At 42.3% G+C, this 22,095-nt stretch overlaps 1 protein-coding gene across 2 annotated transcripts in view; it reads right to left on the reverse strand.

Annotated features, from left to right (window-relative positions):
• The window catches only part of PLCG2 (phospholipase C gamma 2), a 91,978-nt gene extending 71,830 nt beyond the window's left edge, over positions 1-20,148 (reverse strand). The window contains exons 1-3 of one of the 2 annotated variants that reach the window (XM_034788822.1): positions 19,923-20,148; positions 19,075-19,229; positions 12,746-12,984 (exon numbers count right to left, since the gene is read on the reverse strand). In XM_034788822.1, the coding sequence (XP_034644713.1) occupies positions 12,746-12,941 (196 nt within the window). In that variant the 5' untranslated portion in view covers positions 12,942-12,984; positions 19,075-19,229; positions 19,923-20,148. The remainder of the gene's footprint in view (positions 1-12,745; positions 12,985-19,074; positions 19,230-19,922) is intronic. The other variant, XM_034788821.1, reaches the window with a different exon arrangement.
• Positions 20,149-22,095: the final 1,947 nt, after the last annotated feature.

Genomic DNA, 22,095 nt, shown 5'->3' on the forward strand with positions numbered 1-22,095 from the left:
TATTTGCAATTTGAGTCAAGCTCTGTTTGGATGGAAATTCAAATGTAATTTAAAAAGCATAAAAACAGCATTTTAATTTTATTGTTAAATGTGCTGGATACATAAGAAAAAAAACTATCAAACATATTTTTCCATGTATTAAACAAAGGAAATATTATCTGTAGTTAATTAATTACACTGATTGTTTCTGGTCACCATGTCCTTTAAGATTTTAAAAACTTGTAGGTCCTCTCACACCTAATTTTCATTCATAGATTGGAAAAGGAAAACAAGCTTTCCTTATTTTTCAACTCCCAGCTGGTTTCCTAACTTTGAATGAACTAATCATCGAACTGAACTGGTTGAATAAACTGAAGAAAATATTCTCTCTGCACCGGCAGAAGAGGCTATTGTTGTCAAAAACTGAGTTAGCCCCTTCTAGGTGCTTCGCTAGTGACTTCCGCCAGTTCAGTGGTTTGTTTGTTTGTTTAACTTGGCAGCAAAGTTAGTATTAAGTTAATGCTTAATATTTTTGTATTTAATTTAAATTATGTTAATAGATTATAATAAATTTGGGCCTTAACATACATTGTCAATTTCAAATTTAATTTTAAATACCGGTAGGTTTATTTTTAAGAAATAACCCTGCCGTTAATTTAATTTTTTTAAATCAATTAATTGTTTGTTTTTTTTAATTTACCACTCTAAATTGGATATCTTTAAAATCAAAGTCTTTTTTAAATTTGACAAGTGTGAGAGAGAAACACACACCTAGGAAGGAGCAAGTCCATAATATGTAGGATCAAACTACTGGCATTTATTGCCAAGAGCTAGCAAAAAGAGGAAACTTCCCAAATTTCCCCCCACTTCCTGACTAGTAGGTGTGACCTGTCCCAGTTTTATAAACGTTCCCACATATCTGAAAGTTAACTTGATTTTACCACAATATGGAAGAAATCAAAAATATTGACAATCTAGGTCAGCTTCCTTTTTCTTAAAAAAAGATTGCAGAAGTCATTTTACAGAGGATAGGAGGTGCTCTCAAAATGGCCAAGTAGATAAAGAAATGTCAAAATAGTCCACCCTTTTACCTTCAGCAAGAACTTTCTTTTTAAAATCTTTGCATGCATGCGCGCGCACACACACACACACACACACACACACACACACACACTACTTCTTCACATTCAACTGAGACTCTATTAACTCATCTGAGTGTAAGTTCTCATAGCTGTGAATCATCCAGCTGGAAGTTAAGCGGTGGGAATCCAGGGAAAAGTTTGCGGAAAATTGCAAATCTTCCACTGACTCCAGCAGAACCTAGTCACCACAAACTTTCCCTCAAAGGCTTTCCACGAAGCAGTTCAACGTAGATAAAGGATGAAATGGCTGTTATGGTGCCCTGATCTTGTCAATTGCTTGCTTTATGATCCTGAGCAAGTCATACTTCTCTGGGTCTCAGTTTGCTCATCTGTAAAAAGGATATAATAATACCAGGAGATTTGTGAGGCTAAATTAGATAGGCTTAGATGAAAATATTCTATTATTATAGGAAATCCTGGCTTTGGCTAGAAAAGACCAACAACAACTGCCTGTTACTCTCGCTAGCTGGTCTCATTTTACGCTAATAGAAGAGGTTGGAGCAGAAAATAGACTTTCACTAACAAACTCATGGGGGAAAAGATCTCCCATCTTTCATACAGTCCAAAAGTAGCCAGATACATACTTACTCTTAAATTAAAGGCCAGCTAGGCACTGCAAATGTACAGCAGAACTGTAAGGAAACCCGTAATGAACAAGGCTAATCAAGGTCCGCATGAGTTAGAACAGGGGTCGGCAACGTTTGGCACGCAGCTCGCCAGGGTAAGCACCTGCTGACGCGGCAGGTTTGTCCGATCGCAGCCCCCACTGGCCGCAGTTCACCGTCCCGGGCCAATGGGGGCGGCGGGAAGCCGTGGCCAGCACATCCCTCAGCCCGCGCTGCTTCCCGTCGCCCCCATTGGCCCGGGACAGCAAACTGCGGCCAGTGGGGGCTGCGATCAGCCAAACCTGTCGCGTCAGCAGGTAAATAAAACTGGCCCGGCCCGCCAGGGTGCTTACCCTGGCGAGCCGCGTGCCGAACGTTGCCGACTCCTGCTCTATGCCGACAGGAGAGTGTTCTCCTGTCAGCATAAATACTCCACCTCCGTGAGAGGTGGAAGCTATGTCAGTGGAAAATCATCTCCTGCCAACAGAGCACCAGCATAGACTGCGCTTAGGTTGCTGTAACTTGCAACACTCAAGGTTGGAGCAGTGGAAGCGTCTTGAAAGTGGGAGGGCCACAGGCACCTGAACCGTGGGAGGGCCACAGGCACCTGAACCATGGCCCTGCCCCTCCCCCCCCCCCCAAGATCTGCCCTCGCATCTCCCCTTCTCCCCGAGTCCCTGCCCTCCCACCGCCTCTTCCCCCTAGGCTCCTCCCCCACACTGCCTCTTCCCCCTAGGCTCCTCCCCCACACTGCCTCTTCCCCTGAGGCCCCCTGTTTGCCCCTCTCTCTGTTGCTCCTCCTTACGGCTAGGAAAAAGTGGGAGGAGCATGGCCCACTGGCCCACCCTGTTCCGGCACCCCTGGTTCAGAGTCAGAAAGTGTCTTTTTCCCACCCCTGAGCAACGGAAGTTAGATCAGCTTAAGTGGTAGTGTAATCCTGCCCTTTATGAGATCAGCTTCCTTATCTTGAAAATGTGTTAGATACTAGCAGCAGAGTTTGTGTCAAAGTTCAGGGTCTGTGAGCATCTCCAGTAAAAATTCAGTGGAAAGGTGCGTCTTTGTCACAAAAATCTCTCTTTGCACTTTCTCATATGCTATCCCTTCCACCCAGAATTTCTTGCCCTATCCTAAAATAACACTTTTTTTTACTCTCAAAATGCTTTACAACAGCAGTATTATTATCTCTATTTTACAGATGGAGAAACTGAGACACAGAGGTTAAGTAACATGCCTAGAGTCACAGAAGCAGAGCCAGAAATATAACCCAAGCCTCCTGATGAACAGTCCAGTGCTCTTACACCAAAATGACCACACGGTAATCATTCAAATCTATCCGTAAAGCACACTTCTTCTGCAAAGCTCATCAGTGCAATTCCACTGAAGTAATGTGGGACCAATACTCCTATTGAAATCAATGACAAGATTCCCACTGACTTTGGTGGACGCAAGATGGAGCCCAATGTGCATAGCATTACCAAAAATTTGAAATAAAAATAAAATGAAGGCTTCTGATTACTGGGTGATCCCACATACTACTAATGGGAGGGTGTGGTATTTAAGCACAATGGGATCCAGTTTAAGGCCAAAGTTTCAGCTATCTGAAGTTAAATAATTTTTGGTTACTGCTGATATAGGATGGTTTTGAACTAGTGACTTAGAGGTTTGATAGCTGATTACCAGTACCTTCGCCCCTCTAAAATATCTTATATGTAGGACAGTTTCTAAGGTGTCAGGAGGACTATCTGGGGTGCTCTAAGAAACAGTATGTAACAACTAGCGGTTTGGGAAGAAGGCCCATTATTTTGCAGCCAATTTCTGCAGATAAATTCATCTCATTGTTTTGTATCTTGTGGAACTCGGTGCTGCACAACCAAAAAAAAAAAAAAGTTTCTTTGTGCAGAACAAAATCAAGATGGCTAAAAACACCCCAAGCATGGATGAACATGGCCAGTGCAAGCTCAGATCTGTTTCTCATAGACAGCTATTTGCATAATACTTTGCGTTGCCACATAAGGATACACACGTTGTTGGTTTTAATTTTAATAAGTTCATGAAATCCTCTGTGCCCAGCACCTGCTGTGAAAAGCTCTCTCACAAAGGTATGCTATTTTCTTCAGTCTGCCTGGCTTTTAAACTGCACAGCAGGCTACATTTGATTTTTACACATCATAGCTAGCAGGAGGCCTAGATAGGCTATTCTGCGTAGTAAAATATTGGGAGTGGAAAGAAAAAGAACAGTGGCACCAAGAACCTTTAAGGAACACATTCAATCTAGCCAAGCAGCCTGGGACATGGAGTTGCTTGATTCCTTATTGGCAACCTCTCACCTTGCAACTAGAAGGCAAGTCTTACTCCTCTGCAACAGAGAATGCAGCCACAAAGGAAAGCAAACAACTGATCTGGTATCTCAGTTTCAGCAGAGCTAGGATCCTGCACGTGCCAAACACAGTGCATTTGCTGGCTTTGGAATTTCTAGTGCACCTCGTAAAATCTATTTTAATCCTCTTGCCCAATCTAGATTTCCTTAGTTCACCTCAGATGCCACAGCGCTAAAGCTAGACATTCTCCAAGAGATTGATAACAAACACATCAGGGGGTGATGTCTGCTTCTTCTGTCAACAAGGCACTCGGCAATATTAGTGCTGACGGGCAGAGTGGGAAGTAAGTTGTGCCAGAAGTGCTGGGGCACATTACTTCCTCTTCCTCCCCCCCAGAGCAAGGGGAAGCAGGAACAAGATTGCAACCTGCTATCCCTTATTCAGGCTGGATTGTAAAATCAGACTCCCCCACCTAAATAAATAAGTATTCTTAGTCCCAAAGATATTAGAAGCAGCAATCTCATTTCCATTGGGGTAATATGCATAGGCCAAACACATAGGGCCAGATTCTTAGCAGCTCTAAATCAGTGTAGCTCTGTAGAAGTCAAGGGATTTACTTGATTTATTTCAGCTGTAAATCTGGCCCAGTGATCTTTCATTGACACAGCACTTCCTTCCAAGAGAACATGACTAATCTGTAACTTTGAGTGAAAGAAACCAGAAAAAGGTTTCACACAAGACTATTTTTGTCAAAAAAAATCTCCTTTGTACACAGTGATGTTTAAGTCGTTGATACTCTCTATAATTAACAGCTCATCCAGTCAAGTTGGCAGAGGGGAGTTTTACGTTTAAAACAGAATGTTAAATACTATAATGGAGTTGAGGATTGTGAAAATGGAGATTGGCTAGCCTCTGGGTATCCTCATTTGCTATCACCTGTAAGGCCCAGGTCTCTAGGTTTTAACAGATCACCTCTTCTGGAACCAGGGAAGTATCTCCATCCAAAATTCTTTGTCCAGCAACAACCGCTGGCATTGGGCTGGAAATGAAGTGCAGCTTTAGAAACTCCACCATCCCGTTCAAGACAGACTGGTTGTTACACAGAAATGACCACAATTGCAACTCTCTCCACGAGGAAACAGGATTTCAACCACACAAGTACTGTCGTGCCCCAATACTCAGGAATTATCTAGACAGGAGATTCTTCAAGTTATACCAGTAGAAATAAACAGATTTAATTATACCCATATATCCCCCCCCTGCATGGATACACTTATTTCAGAACAAAAGTGGAATTATACTGTACAGTGGAATTATACTGTATTCACAAACAAAAGACTTCATTTAACATTAAGTTTGCTCTCATCAATGAGCAAAGCTATGAAAAGTTAGGAAATCCAAAGTTAAGGCCAGTGGGAGCCACAATCGGCCGGACCTGTGGACGGGGCAGGTAAACAAACCAGCCCGGCCCACCAGGGGCTTTCCCTACACAAGCAGCGACCCCAGTTTGAGAAACACTGCAGTAGAACCTCAGAGTTATGAACACCAGAGTTACGAACTGACCAGTCAACCACACACCTCATTTGGAACCAGAGTATACTATCAGGCAGCAGCAGAGACAACAACGACAACAACGCAAATACAGTATAGCACAGTACTGTGTTAAACAAACTATTAAAGAGGACAGGGAAATCAGCATTTTTCTTCTGCATGGTAAAGTTTCAAAGCTGTATTAAGTCTATGTTCAGTTGTAAACTTTTGAAAGAACAGCCTTAACATTTTGTTCAGAGTTACAAACACTTCATAGTTATGAGCAGCCTCCATTCCCAAGGTGTTTGTAACTCTGAGGTTCTACTGTAAAAGATTACAAAGTCAAGAACTCTCAAGACAGGAAAAGCCAAAATGAACGCTGCCCATGCAACCTTAATGCATACTCACAAGGGGACCGAATTATGATACAGCCTTTAACAACATGCAGACATGAAGAAGCAGGGGTTCTACAGACAACAGATTCCTTCACTACACAACCCTGATTCATTCCCAGAGCACATCCATCTTGTAACCTGAAAGAATCAGGGGGCTGAATTAGGGCTGTATTAATTCTAATACCAATTTGAAAATGCTTGACTTTGCAACCTTTTAATCCTTAACTTTGTATTTTCTAATATATTATGGTTTCATTTATGGATGAGAGCAAATTTATCTAATGTTAAATGAAGTTTTTTGTTTGCAAATTTTCTTCATTTTTAACAGTAAGAAATCTTTTTCTGTATGTGCTATTTAAATAATAAAATCACTTACATATTTGGGTTTTCAGTGTGTATTTTATTACCAGGGTTATCTTTCAGAAGCTCCAGGTTTCGCCATACTGTGCCATCTTGCCTGATATATTGACAATTAAACTATATTCAAAAAAACTTTTTTTAATGCAACTTCAGTTTTGTTGCGACTTCTACATGACTTTTTTTTAAAACTCTGTAATAGAAAACTGAGTAAGGACTCATTTTCTTGACCATTAAAATGTTCCAGATGTGGTTTTTACAATGTTAACATAACTTGTAGCTGAATATTTTTTCTGTTTTATCTTTACACATTGTGACAGGGATTTTCATTTTTTTTTAAAACTATGACAAGCTTGATATCTCCACGTTATAGCTCTGAAGAAACAAAAGTTATAATTCTCTTGGATGGACTTTTAGTTCCATTGACATTTAACCACTTTGCTACATAAACTTTCGATTCATAAATTACATCTACTGCCTCAACAAAATGGAAGTCTGGATTCATATTTGTGAAAAAAGGCAAAAACAACCTTCTTTTTAAATTAAAGCTTTTCTTCATCTTAAGCAGAAACACTGTCAACCAGTCAAAGTTACAGTAATTTTAGTTTTAAGCAAATCAGCTGTGATTTGTCATTAACATGAGTTACAGCATGTCCAAAAGAAATGGTCCTACAATGGAATCTTTTGCATATTCATGACTAGGGACACTTCATATTCTCAAAATTCCATCGTTAAAAAGGGTAATTACATAACTGTGAAGTAGAATTGCATTAATACTTGCACTTACAGGGAGAGAAGCAACATGGCCCCAAGGATAAGTCACAGGACTAAGAATCAAGACACATGGATTATATTCTCAGCTCTGCTACTGACTCACTGTGTATACATAAACCAGTCACTAGGCTTCTCTGTGCCTTGGTTTTCCCAACTTAAGTGTAAAATGGAGATAATGTTGCTCATCTACCTTTGCAAATTGCTTTGGCACATTTTTATGAATGAAAAGAGCTATATAAATAACAAAGATTATTATTACACAAACCGCCGAAACTACATTAAAAGAAGGTTGCAAAGTCAATCACTGAGAAGTTAGGAAATGTCCCCTTCTGCGTATGCATTATGATACAGTCTTTAATTGCATGATCACATACTATTTGTCTCAATCTTTCATCCGCCCACTCTCTAGCTCCCAGCACACTCACCAGTTTTGCTTCCTGGCTCCCAGTTTCAGTCTCTTTACCCAGTCAATCCCAATCTCCCAATCCTAGTTTCCCTCTTCCCTACTCACTATCAGCCTCTAGTACCAATTTCTGCCCCACCCCCAGGCTCCTTGTCCCAATACATTTCCCCTGCCTCCTTCCCCTCGCACAGGTCTAGCACTTGTCCCTTCTGCATCTGAATCAAGCAGTTTTCCCCTCCATGCTACCTGGGCCCAGTAGAGAGGTCATTGAGAGCACAGGACATATAGGCTCCCTGATCTCAGTTCAGGTGCCCAGACCCAGGATGGCCCACTGCAGCCCAGAACTGCAATTGCAAGTAGAGTCCTGCTCAGCCCTGTGCTGGAGCATGCTCACTGAGGACAGAACCTTTGGGGAATTTAGCTGCTAAAGTCTAAGTCGTGTCTGCCGAGCATGTGCAAACTGCCATTTTCCAAAGGCCTTGGCCTAACTTAAGTGGATTTTCACAGGGATGGCAAAAGGCACATCCCGGACACAAGGGCCACCTCTGTTAAATTTCAAGTCCCTGCTCCAAAGCATGGGGGTGTTAGAGCTTTTCAAAGAAAAGGTCGCCAGAACTTAACGAGGGTAAAACAACATATCTAGCTTCACTCTTGTGTCTGAAATTTAAAAAAAAATAATAATAATTCAACCTGAGGCAGACATCCAGCATGGAACATTTCAGCCCAAATGGTTAAAGTTTGACAAAGTTATAAGCAACTAAAAACAGGGTCTTGTAATGGGGAGTATCAAGTAACAATAGGTAGCACTACCAGCCCAACCCACAATACAGTTTCTTTCACCCAAGAATCTCAGAGCACTTTGCAAATATTTATTGATTAAGCTTCAGAAAGCATCTCTATCACTACAATATACCATTTTTTACCGCCATAACATTACTGTCATACTAGTGTACAACTAAAGTAACAGAATGGTGAATGAGGCTCCAAAATCTTAGATGTTAAAAAAGTGTTTCCTTATCTGTTTTATTCATAATATCTTAATGATTTTTTTTAAACTGTGGAAGTTTAAAATTTACATTTTACAATTTATAATTTTTTTTTACAACTATATACCTGACACTTAAATTGGACAATGAAACTGAACTTGTCGGTTTGATTGTTTATAGTCATTCTCACTTTCTGACTCTTTACCGTTATCAGAATACTGTTAGTGTTAAAGAGTCCAACTTTGCAGGGAAAATATTTTTTCAATTTTATATTTCAATTATATATAATTAAACCTCACATTCTGGACCTAAAATACTTAACAGCATCCCTTTCATCTTCAATTTCTTTATTGAAAGAATAAGGACAGGACATGTAAAAGCAAGCTTGCCACTACCACAGAGAGGAAAGGAGAAATTCTTCTGTATACAGGGACAGGAAGAAAATGAAAACAAACAAATTAAATACATATACATTTTAAAATATCAACATACCGTACTTATTTCTGGAAACGTGGACCAGAATTCATTATTTTAATGTCTTGAACAGGACTGACACATTTATATATCATTTTCATTTTAAATGCAACTTTACAAAAAGAATGTAAAATGTTGTCAGTACATGTATACTGGTAAGATTATTGTCTAATTCCTGTCTCTCTCTCACACTACTACAGTCCTTTTAACTATTTTAATTTGTTTTCTTACATATTACAATATTATAATGAAAATAGACAGACAAAAAAGGTATAGTGATAAAAAAAATGGTCCTTGAAGTATGGGATCAGCCTCAGATATTAAACCAGAATTTATGCTATATAGAAACAATGGCTAACTCAATACCTTTTAGGCCACAAATTGTGGTTTTCACTTTTACAGAAACTTGCACCACTTCGACAAAATATTTGCACCTGATATTCTGCAATCAGAGATCTCCTATGATAATATATATATATATATATATATATATATATATATATATATATATATATACACACACATACACACACACACCATGGGACTAAGGGAGAGGACCAGGGAAAAATTACCCAAACCCGTAAATTCCAGATTATGTCCCTAATTCTGCAAATTTAGATTCACCAGTTTAGAGCCCCATTGAAGTCAACTGGACTAACCAGATAGATTCCATTGCAGAATCCGGGCATAAGGGACTTCCTGGGCATAACGAGAAAGTAATTAGCAGTTGTCCATAATGCCTAGCTACTACAGTACTTCGAATTTACTTTCTACATTAGGAGCAACAGCAATATGAAGGAAAGTATTGGTCCTCTACTTAGTGGCAAAAGAGAGCTAAAAAATTATGACATCAAGAAGGCTGGAGTTCAATGCCTATTTTGCTTCAGGCTGCACTAAAATGGTTAATGGTGACCAGATACTCAATATAATTAATACTGACAAAGAGTAAGGAATGCAAACTAAAATAGGGAAAGAACAGGTTAAAGTCTATTTAGATAAGTTAAATGTATTCATGTCAGCAGGGGCTTATGATATTAATCCTAGGATAGTTAAAGCAGCTGATGCAATCTTAGAACCATTAGCAATTATCTCCCAGAACTCATGGAAGACGGGTAAAGTCCAAGAGGACTGGAGAAGGGCAAACAGTACATATCTTTAAAAAGAGAAAGAAGGAGGACCCGTGGCATTATAAACCAGGCAGGCTAACTTAGATACCTGGAAAGATACTGGAACAAATTATTAAACAAATCAATTTGTAACCACCTAAAGGACAATAGGTTTACAAGGAGTAGCCAGCATGGCATTGTCAAGAATAAACTGTGCCAAAACAACACAATTTCCATCTTTGATAGGGTTACTGGCCTAGTGGATGAGAGGAAGCAGTAGACATGATATAGTTTGATTTTAATAAGGCTTTTGACACAATACCACATGACATTCTCATAAACAAACTAGGGAAATATGTTCTAGATGAAATTACTATTAAATGGGTGCATAACTGGTTGAAAGACCGTACTCAAAGAGTAATTATCAATAGTTTGCTGTCAAACTAGGAGGATGTATTTAGTGAGTCCCACAGGGATCAGTCTTGGGTTTGGTACTTGTCAACATTTTCATTAATGACTTGGATAACAGAGTAGAGAGCATGCTTATAAAATCCATGGATGATACCAAGCTGGGAGGGGTTGCTATTACTTTGGAGGACAGAATTAGAATTCAAAACAACCTTGACAAATTAGAGAATTGGTCTCAAATCAGTAAGATGAAATTCAATAAAGACAAGTACAAAGTATTTTACTTCGGAAAGAAAAATCAAATGTACAGCTACAAAATGGGAATAACTGGCTAGCTGGTAGTACTGCTGAAAAGGATCTGGAGGTTATAGAGGATCATAAATTGAATAAAAGTCAACAATGTGATGTGGTTGTGTAACCCACACACCTTCTGGGTGTGGTGTTCTGTCCCATCTAGTGGCACCGAGACCAGTTAAAGAGAGAGTGTTAAATGATTCTACAATCTTAGCTAACAGGCAGTTGGCTTTTAGCTCACGTGGTAGAGGCTCATGCACTAATGTCCAGAGGTCCCCGGTTTGATCCCATCTGCCGATGACCAGGGTCTGTCAGCATTACAAGTGGGGGCTCATCAGGGATTTCAACTGGGAAGTCTCTGAAGCTCAGGACACGCTTCCTCAGCTAGGGGAAGTATGTAACCTACACACCTCTTGGGTGTGATGTTCTGTCCCATCTAGTGGCACCAAGACCACTTAGAGAGAGAGAGGGAGGTGTATTAGCAGGAGTGTCCTACATAAGACTAGGAAGGTAACTGTCCTGCTGTACTTAGTACTGATGAGGCCTCCGCTGGAGTACTGTGTCCAATTCTGAACACCACACTTTAGGAAAAATGTAAACAAATTGGAGAGTCCAGAGACAAGCAACAAAAATGACAGAAGGTTTAGAAAGATTTAAAAAGCTGGGCATGTTTAATCTTGAGAAAAGAAGACTTGAGAGGGCACCTGATAACAGTCTTCAAATATGTTAAAGGCTGTTATAAATTGGATCAATTATTCTCCATGTCCACTGAAGGTAGGACGAGAAGTAATGGGCTTAATCTGCAGCACGAGAGATGTAGGTTAGATATTAGGAAAACGCTTTCTAATTATAAGGATAGTTAAGTTCTGGAATAGGTTTCCAAAGGAGCTTGATAAGAATAGGTTACACAAACACCTGTCAGGGATAGTCTAGGTATATTTAGTCCTGCCTCAGCACAAGGGTTGGACTTCATGACTTCTCAAGGCCCCTTCCAGTCCTATATTTCTATGACTCTTTTGTCCTTTTCTTTCAGATCCTAATGTAGTTTTTGTTGGATAGATTCATTTTTTGAGTTACTTTTGTTGCCTGGTTTTATTTTTTTAATTAATTGTGAGTTGATTTGATTTTGAAGACTAAGAGATCCATGTATACAGAAAATATTTTTATTTTTTTAAAACACAGAGCCTATCACAACAAAGCTTTTGTACAAAGGAAACACACCTCTGCACATCTAGTAAAATTTAAGGTAGAGTTGCATTTCAGACCTCTGTGCCCTACAATGAGATTGCAATTACTGGATGATCCCAGTTACTCAGAATGTTTTTCCCCTCTTGTAATGAAATGGCTCAGAATTGAAAATAACCTAAGATGCTGACTCTTAGTATAAACTAATAATCTGCAAACATTTATTTTTAAAAACATTAATGAGTTATAGGTAAAGAAAAACAACAGCAAAGTTTGCAAATTGGCTTTCCCAACCCAACCTCCCCAGTTCATCCAAACTGAACACACTGAAAAGGAAAAAAAAAAAAGAAAGAAAAAAAGGCTCAAAGCCCAAGTCCTTGTGTTAAGTTTCTTCCCAGTATGTTTTAAATTGGGTTATGTGTGTTTTTTTAGTAAGTACTTACAGCCTGATCCTACTACTTTTAATTATGCAAGTTAACCCTTACTCATGTATAAGTAAGGTTGCAAGATCAGGATCTGAATTTTTAGCCTTTGACAAAAGGCCTCTAGGAAGAAAAGCCTGAGAGTAGCAACAAGTTAGGCAGCTAGCCCTGCTGAAAGCTAACTAGTAGGAGAAACTTGGTTTACATTACAGTAAACCAACAGGGCTCACAGAATGCAATTTTTAAAGTTTAATTATGCTCTTGGGTGAAATGAAGCAAACTGTCAAATGCTGATCTAAATGACCTTTTGTCAATTACATTTATCAGTAATAAAGTCCAAGTTCTGGCATGCCATGCCAATACTCACAGAAACCTTCAATCTTGTCAGCTGTCTTGCTCCAGGCCACCTGCCTGGTTTCCATTATGACTTGGATGGTCCTCCTTTCTGGAGTAAACTTCTTGAGACTGAACACTGTCATAACTGTTCCCAGCTCCAGAGTCCTTTTAATCTGGCTCTTCTCATACTCCGGCAGCACTCCATAGTCTGTGCTCTTTCTGGACATTTTTTAAAATCAAATTTCATCAAACTGATACGTTCCTGATGTGCTGAAAAAGGGGAGGAGAGAAGAGAGCAAAATTTAATATTTAAATAACTTTACTTTGTTTTATTTCCTTCAATTTACCAAAAAATAAAAAATAAAATAAAGGATCAGTGTTGAAAAAAGATCAAAATGAATCACTGCACTTCAGGTGCAGGCATACAGTCTCAGCTATCCGGTTAACCTTGACAACAATCCGACCTAGGCTGTGAGGTTTTCAAGGAGAAATGTGTTTTGCTGGGGGGAGGGATCAGTGATCCAGTGCAGCGGGACTTAGAACAATCAGCTGGGTGGAGCAGCCTTAGCATTCAATGAAATATGATCTCAGATTCTAAACAACAAAACAAAAATTCCACTGTTTCATCAACAATGCAACGATAATGACTATCTGAAGTTCCACGGTAGCATAAGGCGAGCTAAAGTCATTCTGGCCCAAATTTATAACAGTATGTGAACAAATGCTCTCCCTATCCCTTTGGTGCATGCAGGAAAACTGGGATTGAAAGCATGCAAAGGTAGCGCAAATGCACCTTACCTTTGATTTGCATGCACACACAGTTATAAATGTGGTCTGTCTCTTTCAAATATTATCTGCAGCATTATGCAGAAGGCTCAAAATTATATTTTATACAGTGGATGATTTGATTCTCTCCAGAAACAACAGAGAAGACATGGGAGAGAAAACAGTGTAAGAGGAGACGTAAGAGATACGCTCACTGTAAGCATAGCTGTGACAAAGAGGAGAAAGCATCTGAAACTAAAAGGAGATTCATGTGTACATGAGAGAAGACTGTGCCTATCTTATAACAAAGAAAGCAGCTAAAAATAATCAAGAAACCGAATAAGTGTGAGGGATTATTTTGTTCAAATTCTAAGTCTAGGTCTATATTAGAAACTTTTGCTGGTATAGGAATGTCAGTTAGAAGGGTGATTTGTTTGCAACATTTCCAGCAAAAGCCCTAGTAAAATGCAATTTACACTGGCACAGAAATACTTGTCAGTATACCTTATTTTCCTTACCAAACCAGCATAAACTATACCAGCAAAAGAACTTTTTTAACAGTATAAACTGTGTCAACAACAGAAGCATTTGCCAGTATAGCTATACCAGTATACCTAGACTGGCAACATTTTTCTAGTGTAGACTTGGCCTAAAATATTGATCCAAATTGTATTGCAGGGGTCGGCAACCTTTGGCACGCGGCTTGCCAGGGTAAGCACCCTGGCAGGCCGGGCCAGTTTGTTTACCTGCCGCGTCCGCAGGTTCGGCCGATCGTGGCTCCCACTGGCCACAGATCGCCACTCCAGGCCAATGGGGGCAGCATGAAGTGGCATGGGCCGAGGGATGTGCTGGTCACCGCTTCCCGCCATCCCCTTTGGCCTGGGATGGCGAACCTCGGCCAGTGGGAGCCGCGATTGGCCAAACCTGCGGACGTGGCAGGTAAACAAACCGGCCCGGCCGCGTGCCAAAGGTTGCCGACCCCGGTTGTATTGTAACCACTGGAACCCATTTCTGTGTTGTCAGTAAACTTTTCCATACAAAGTGTGCCCTGGGTCCTTTTACACCACATAATAGTGTCTACAGGGTCTTTCTTTTACTAAGGTGCACCTCAGTGACACCAAAAGGTGAAAAATAAGCTTTGAATCCTTCAGCGAATAATTCTCGTTTGCAGGGCAAAAGTATCACTAGAGAGGCCAATGTAGTCTGGATCTGGTGAATTCAAAGATTAAATCACAGGCAAATGTCCAGAATTTGGCCTCCTTTGGGTAGTCTCAGCAGATGTTAAATGATTTACCTTCCACCCCATGACCTAGCTCTCCAACAACTATCAGAACTTTTTTTCATTTTTTTAATTATTATTGTTTTACAAGGAGTGAGAGACCACTGACTCTTCACTCTTAGCAATTCTCTTTAATAGAGACACATATAGAGAAGGTAGCAGCTCTATTCCAAATCTGAAACCACTACTCACTTTCTCTCCCTATAAGAAGTCTTCCCATTTTAGAATACCACCATATTTATCTTCTATATCAGCTTTTTTCAAGTGTTCTATGTGCAAACTAAAAACTTTTAGGGCATGTCGACACTGCAATTAGACACCCGCGGCTGGCCCGTGCCAGCCAACTTAGACTCACCGGGCTTGGGCTGACGTGCTGTTTAATTGTGGTTTAGATATTCCAGCTTGGGCTGCAGCCTGAGATCCTCCCACCTGCCTACAATTAATCTACAATTAAACAGTCCCACAGACTGAGCCCCGCGAGCCCGAGTGAGCTGACACAGGCCAACCACGGGTTTTTAATTGCAGTGTAGACATATCCTGGCTTTCAGGCTCAAAGGGTATTATTATGATTTCCCTTCCTGTCAGAAATATCTAGAAACCCTTTACATCCTGAGTATTAAGAACATAGTGGCTTAGATATCAATAAAGGAGAATAAGCCTCTGCAACAGTTTTAAAGTATGCCTAAAATCTTACCATTCTTAAATAATTTATCCCTAACTCTGAGTCTGGCCTTCTCCCAGGGTGCAAATGCTGCTTATAAATTGTTTGGGGGAAAGCCTGAATTATTTCTAATTGGGGTGAAAAGGGAAAAATAACTAATTCTTACTCTTGCTCTGTCCTATAAAGAAAGTATTAAATTGACACTTGAGGGGGCCTTTGATGTCTGGGTAGAAAGTTGGCAGGGAACCCAAATTAGTGTTGCTGTCTCTCTGCCACTACACCAAGAGGAGCTGAGAGAGCTGCAGGAAGGATGGTGACTGAAACTTGGGATAATGCAAGAAAAGGTTACATCCTGGGTCAGATCCTCAGTTGATGTAAACCAGGGGTCGGCCATGTTTGGCAAGTGGCTCGCCAGGGTAAGCACCCTAGCAGGCCGGGCCAGTTTATTTACCTGCTGACGCGGCAGGTTCGGCCGATCGCGGCCCCCACTGGCCGCGGTTTGCCGTCCCAGGCCAATGGGGGCAGCGGGAAGCAGCGCGGGCCGAGGGATGTGCTGGCCGCAGCTTCCCGCCACCCCCATTGGCCCGGGACGGTAAACCGCGGCGACTGGGGGCCGCGATCGGCCGAACCTCCCGCGTCAGCAGGTAAATAAACTGGCCTGGCCCGGCCCGCCAGGGTGCTTACTCTGGCGAGCCGCGTACCAAACGTTGCTGACCCCTGGTGTAAACTGTCAAGGCTCCATTGAAGTTAGTAGAGTGATGACAATTTACACCAGCTGAAGATCTGACCCCATGACTCAGAAGAGGACAAGAAAGACCTCAGGGAAAAAGACAAATTACAATATTGTATTTAATGTCAGTCTTTGCATCTTTAAAGTTTTACGACCATACAGTACTTACATCTCCACGTGGTCACCTCATCTCTTATTTATGCGACAAATGGCACGTTTCTGTACATGACAGCCATCAAGCGAGGAGACCGCTGAGACACAGTGCTTAATTTGTAATGAAAGAGGTGCAGGGGCTCAAGCAATTCGATGCCAGGGCTCAAGCAATTTTTTTACATCATAACCAATGCAGAAAGCCGAGAGGTGCCAGGGCTATGAACTGCCAAGCCTAGAGGTGACACAAATTAAGCACTGCTGAGAGACACAAGAGGCCCAATGCACATGCTGCAACTCATGAATATCAAGAGGCTTCCATGCCTCAGTCTCCTGCACATCATTGCAGCCATTAACGAATTACAGTCGCGGGTACACCTCACCCTGGTGCAGAATCCTGCACACAATGGACACTGTGGAGGCTACTCTTTCATCCATGAGCAAAGGAGGAAGTGGTTTAATTTTCGCACAAGAAGCAGTGGCTGTCACCACAGCTTTCTTGACATCCCTCTCAACCAGGGCCAGAAGTAGGAAGGGCTTAAAGCCCCTCAGAGCAGCTCCAACCACCAGCTCCAGAATCTCCTCTGGTTCTCTTCCTCTCTCCTCAATCCACTACCCTTCACCGTGAGCAGTTTCAGTTTCCATTTGGATAACCAATCTGACTCTGCTACTTCTCGCTTCCCTTCTGTAACCTCCTTCTTTAACCTAACTTCCCCTCCATCACTGTCTCCTGACCTGATCCTTACTAAATACCCTTTTCTTCAGATCTCCCCCCTCCTCTCTCTCTTACCAACACTTACTTTCTTTTCACCATCTCATCATCCACTCCTTTCACAATGTCCACTCTCCCAGCCTTCTCAAAGTTCTCTGCTACAGTCACCCTTCTTAAATAATACTTCACTTAATCCTTCCTACTGCACACTGATGAAGAAGATAATGATCTGCCCTGTTATCCCATTTTACATTAGATTCTAAGCTCTCTGGAGCAGGGACCATGCGTTTTAGCCCATGTTTTGCAAAGCACTACAGAGGTTTGTAGTGTTCTGTACCCATTTACTCATATTAAATTCTTCTATTAACTCTAATGGGAGTTATATATACCAATCCCCAGGGAACGATGACAAATTACCTATCAGGATCACTGTGTTGGTAGGATTTAGCCGAAAGTGCAATCGATCCTTTTGACTCTATAGAACTAATCACATAATTAATTCATGAAATTATAGTGGATTCATATCTAGTGATCTATCCATAATCCCTTCAGTTACAATGCTTTCCAATAAAAAGAGATAATGGCAATGCATGAAGGGGAAAAAAATCAAAGGAAATCCTCTCTCTGACTTTTAAACATACAATACTGTTCTTGCTCTCTCCTTCCTTCCTCCCCCATCACACCACCCAAAATTAAGAATTGCATTAACATCAATCAGACCATAATTCAGATCTGTAGCACTGAGTCTTTAGAGAATAATTTTTAGAAGTTCATTTTTTTAAATGCTCCACTGAATTATACACAGTCAAGCGCCTGACTACTAAATTAATCTCATTTTCTTGATAATCTAACAAAACAGATCAGATGTGTCTTTTATAGGGACAAACAGTAGCTGTAAAGCGAAACCTGACAAATTTATTTCATTCGAGGAATGCTTTGGGGCAGTCTCTTAACACAGGAAGTTGCTTAATAAGGATGGCCTTTTGTACACTTCTCAATGTATATGGTACATTGGTTTTAATAAATTTCTGCTCCTAAATTTTCTGAGAATTATAAAAGATTATCTTTTCCCCCTTTAAGATGTAAGCATCTTCATTGGTTATTTTATCATTAATTCTAAATTTCAAGATACATATCAGTGGTCAGGTTTGTACTGTACTCTGAAATCATCCTAAATATCTACTTCATTGAACAGACATGGAGAAAGATCTGTTGGATGGACTAAAAAACCTTAACTTGACCAATGAAGGATTGCTCCCTACAGTATAAAACTTTCCACTACTTTTACTCTATACCATTCACCTTTCAAAGCAACCTACCCGTTTACTTTAAAGTAACTTTAAAGTATTTTAAATTAAGTAAAGTTCATTTAAAGTAACATCACAATGAGTTTCTCAACTATTATATTTATTAGACTATCCCTAAAGGAAGTGATGAAAGCACATGAGATTAGACTGGGCAAAGCACAATATATGATGTTTGTAACAATCATGCACTGACCAGTATAGAGGTACTATTTGACCTATCAGAATTTTTTTTAATCTATTCATCAAAGTAGTTATTTATTATCACGGGATCTGAGCATGCCACAGTCAGTGGACTTTAGCCTCACAATATCGCTGTGAGGAACAGAAGTGTTATCCCTCTTTTACAGACAGCGAACTGGAGCAGAGGGGAAAATAAATGACCAGTGCAAAAAAAGTCTGTGACTGACTTGGGAACTGAACACAGTAACAGTTCTAAACACAAGTCTAGTCCGCAATCCACTAGATTATCCCTTCCTACTCCCACAGTGTGATATGGGCAGACAATTGAGTTGATGGGGGGGGGGTCTTGCACACGTCACATTGCAGGACTGGGAACGCTGAATGTACTGTATAACCTCACTAATGTGCACTAAAGGCTAGAAAAACATTGCAAATAACTAAAAACAATAAAATAATGCAAACATAAGATATACTACCTTTATTTTTTTAAACAATGGTATTGAGTTATACGTTGTTATAGTGCTTCATAATTTGTTAAGACAACTCCTTTGTATACTAAGAGCTCTCCACACCTACCTGCTAACAGATCTTTGCTGAGAAGCAGGAGAAGAGAAAGAACTGCACTAAATGCAAATGATCACAGGTGTAGGTTACTGCAATGTTGCAGCATTTATTATGATCATTATTTCTTGTAGTTGCGCCCATGATATGTCAGGTGCTTTCCAGGCATCCTAGGTGGGACAGGAAGGATGGGGTGGCAGCAGCATCTGGAGATCTTTGAACCTCAGGCAGGTCACTCACTATGTGTTTGCCCTAAATCCCCCTTTGTAAAAGGAGTTAGTAATACCCCCCCTTCACCCTGCTTTGTCTTAGCTATTTAGATCGCAAGCGCTCCTTGGGCAGGGACCGCCTCTAGCTGGGTTTGTACAGCACCTAGCACAACTGGGCAGGGCTCTCAGCAGAGGTTACAGCTTCAGGCCGGCCAGAGGGGAAGGGAGAAGCAGCCCCAAAGGACCTTTCTATACAAGTGGCCCCTGCAAGGCCAAGAGCAAACACCTAGACCTCTGCCCCGCTCCCCGGCTTGTCCGCTGGCCCCCCTGACCCCGCGCGCCGGGAGCTCCGGCTGCACCAGCCCCGCCTCGCTCGGGCCGCGCCTGCAGCTGTCAAAGCTCCCAGCGCTGCAGCGTTTCCTTCCTTCTTTTTGCAGACCGGCCCCGGCCCCGGCCCCAGCCCCGGCCGCTGCAGAGCCCAGCGCCGGCGAGAGCCCCGGGCCGGGGCACAGGTGCCGCCCGGGCGCTGGGCCAACCCCCGGGGGGCGCTGAGCCAAGGGCCGCGGGGAGCGCGCCCTCCGCCAGCCCCCTCGCCCCCAGCCTCGGCGGCGATGGGCTGCGGCTCACTCGCCCGCCTCCTGCCTCCTGCCTCACCTGGGCGCGGGGAGCTGCAGCCCCGGGAGCCTCCCGGCCGGTGCCCTACGCTGCAGGCGGCGGCGGCGCCAAGGGGGCCGGGGCCGGGGCCGCTGCCAGGCCGGTCGGTGGCTGAGACTCTCCGAGGCTCCCCGCTTCTGCTTCTGTGGTAGCAACTGGGGGGGGTCATGTGACCTGCCCCGGCCACCTACTGGCGGTGCGGGGAGAGGAGCCTCGGCCCCGGGGGAGGCTGAGGCGGGACAGGCGCCTCTCTCCCCTCCCCCGGGCCGCCTCCGCTGGGGGGCTGGGCCGGGATCCGAGGGGAGGGGAGCCGGGTCCCCCCAGGACAAGGTGGGACCCCGAGGTAGAGGCCGTAGCGCAGCCTTCGGTCTGACCAATGCCAAGAGTTCATGTCCCTCCTCTGGCCTCCAACACCCAGGGTGTGGAAATCCCGGGGAGCTGGGGGGGTTAATGAAGCTCCCCGTCTTTTCCCGCCTGCCTTCGGAGCCGGCCAGGGCGCTGGGGGGACGCGGCGAGAACTGTTCTCTGCCCCCCGGCGGGCTCGAACTGCCGTGGGCTCGGAGTAAAAGCGGAGATTCGCCCAGCTCCCGGGGGTCTCCCCAGGCAGGGGCTTTAGGGATAAGACTAACGGTGGTGCGAAGGGGTTGCCGCAGGACTGAAGCAGGAGCCCCCAGTTCACGTTTTTCCCAGGCCCAACATTGGTCCTTAGCACCTGTCCCAGATGGATGGATGACCCATGGAAAACAGCATATAAACATATTGCCTGTAGAGACAAAATTGCTGCAGATAATGGAATCGTACATTAAGGGCATTATGTCACAGTGCCACACACCATGGGATCAGACATTCTGGCCAAGCCTGGATATTGACATGGTACCAAAACTACAAGAAAAAGGAAGTAATAGGAACCACATAAGATTTGAGATCACCTGTGGTCCAAGTTTGACCCAGATCTATTGAATTAAACTGGAGTAATTACTATTTACTAGTGGATTACTCATTCTTTCTTAAATAGATATGTTGCACAATGCAATGAGTAACAATGTAAGAGCACATTGTAAATGGCAGTTTGCTCACCAGAATATTCCAGGTAAGCTAATGAAAGTCATAATTCATGAGTGGCTCATTTTGGCCATTTTGTAATTATGTATCACACTATATCAGTTCCTTTCAATGCATAGATTAATAGGTTAGCAGAAAAACGGGGTGGATAAAAATCAGTGAATTTTTTTAAATCTTTTTTTTTTTTACTTAAAATCAAATAAAAAAATTCAATTTATTTAAATTATAACTTTTTAAAAAATAAATCTGTTTAAAAGGAAATCTGAATTTAATGCAAAATATGTTAGGCCTAAACTTATTATAATTTAATTATAAATGTGAAATGTTTTGATGAGACGTTTATGTATCCAAAATATTTAAAGTTTGTTTGTTTAATAAAAATACATTTTATATGCTGTTTTGTGTGTTTGTTTTAATTCCAGTTACCATCCTAATATGGCACACAAATCATGAGCAAAAAGTTAATTATCTAGTAAATAAGCAATACATCATTCACTATTTTCTAACATACTAAAAATGTACAAATAATCTGAAAAATATTAATCTATATAATTACTTAAATAAATGTAGTTATAGTGTACCCTCTTACATAGCAAAATCTACAATGTAGGCCAGATGTGGGCAAACTATGGACCGTGGGCCACATCTGGCCCATAGGACTTTTCCTGGCCAGCTCTTGAGCTCCCGGCCGGGGAGGCTAGCCCCCGGTCCTTCCCGCACTGTGCCCCGTCCCCCGCAGCCTCTGGCCCGCCGCTCCTGAGGGGGCCTGTTGGGGGGCGGGGGTGTGGATAGGGGTTGGAGCAGTCAGGGGACGGGGGGGATTAGGGCAGGGTGCTCCAGGGGGGGGACAGTCAGGGGACAAGGAGCAGGGAGGGTTGGATAGGTCTTGGGTTCTGAGGGGGGTGGATAGGGGGCGGGGGCCAGGCTGTTTGGGGAGGCACAACCTTCCCTACCAGGCCCTCCATACAGTTTCACAACCCCGATGTGGCCCTTGGCCCAAAAAGTTTGCCCACCCCTGGTGTAGGCTCTATTTAGTTATAAAATCAACATAGTTTAATGGTCATATCAACCAATGAGAATGCACATTTCTTTAGAAAATAACAAGTACAGA

Source organism: Trachemys scripta, chromosome 13, assembly GCF_013100865.1.
Source record: "Trachemys scripta elegans isolate TJP31775 chromosome 13, CAS_Tse_1.0, whole genome shotgun sequence".
Lineage (NCBI taxonomy): Eukaryota > Metazoa > Chordata > Testudines > Emydidae > Trachemys > Trachemys scripta.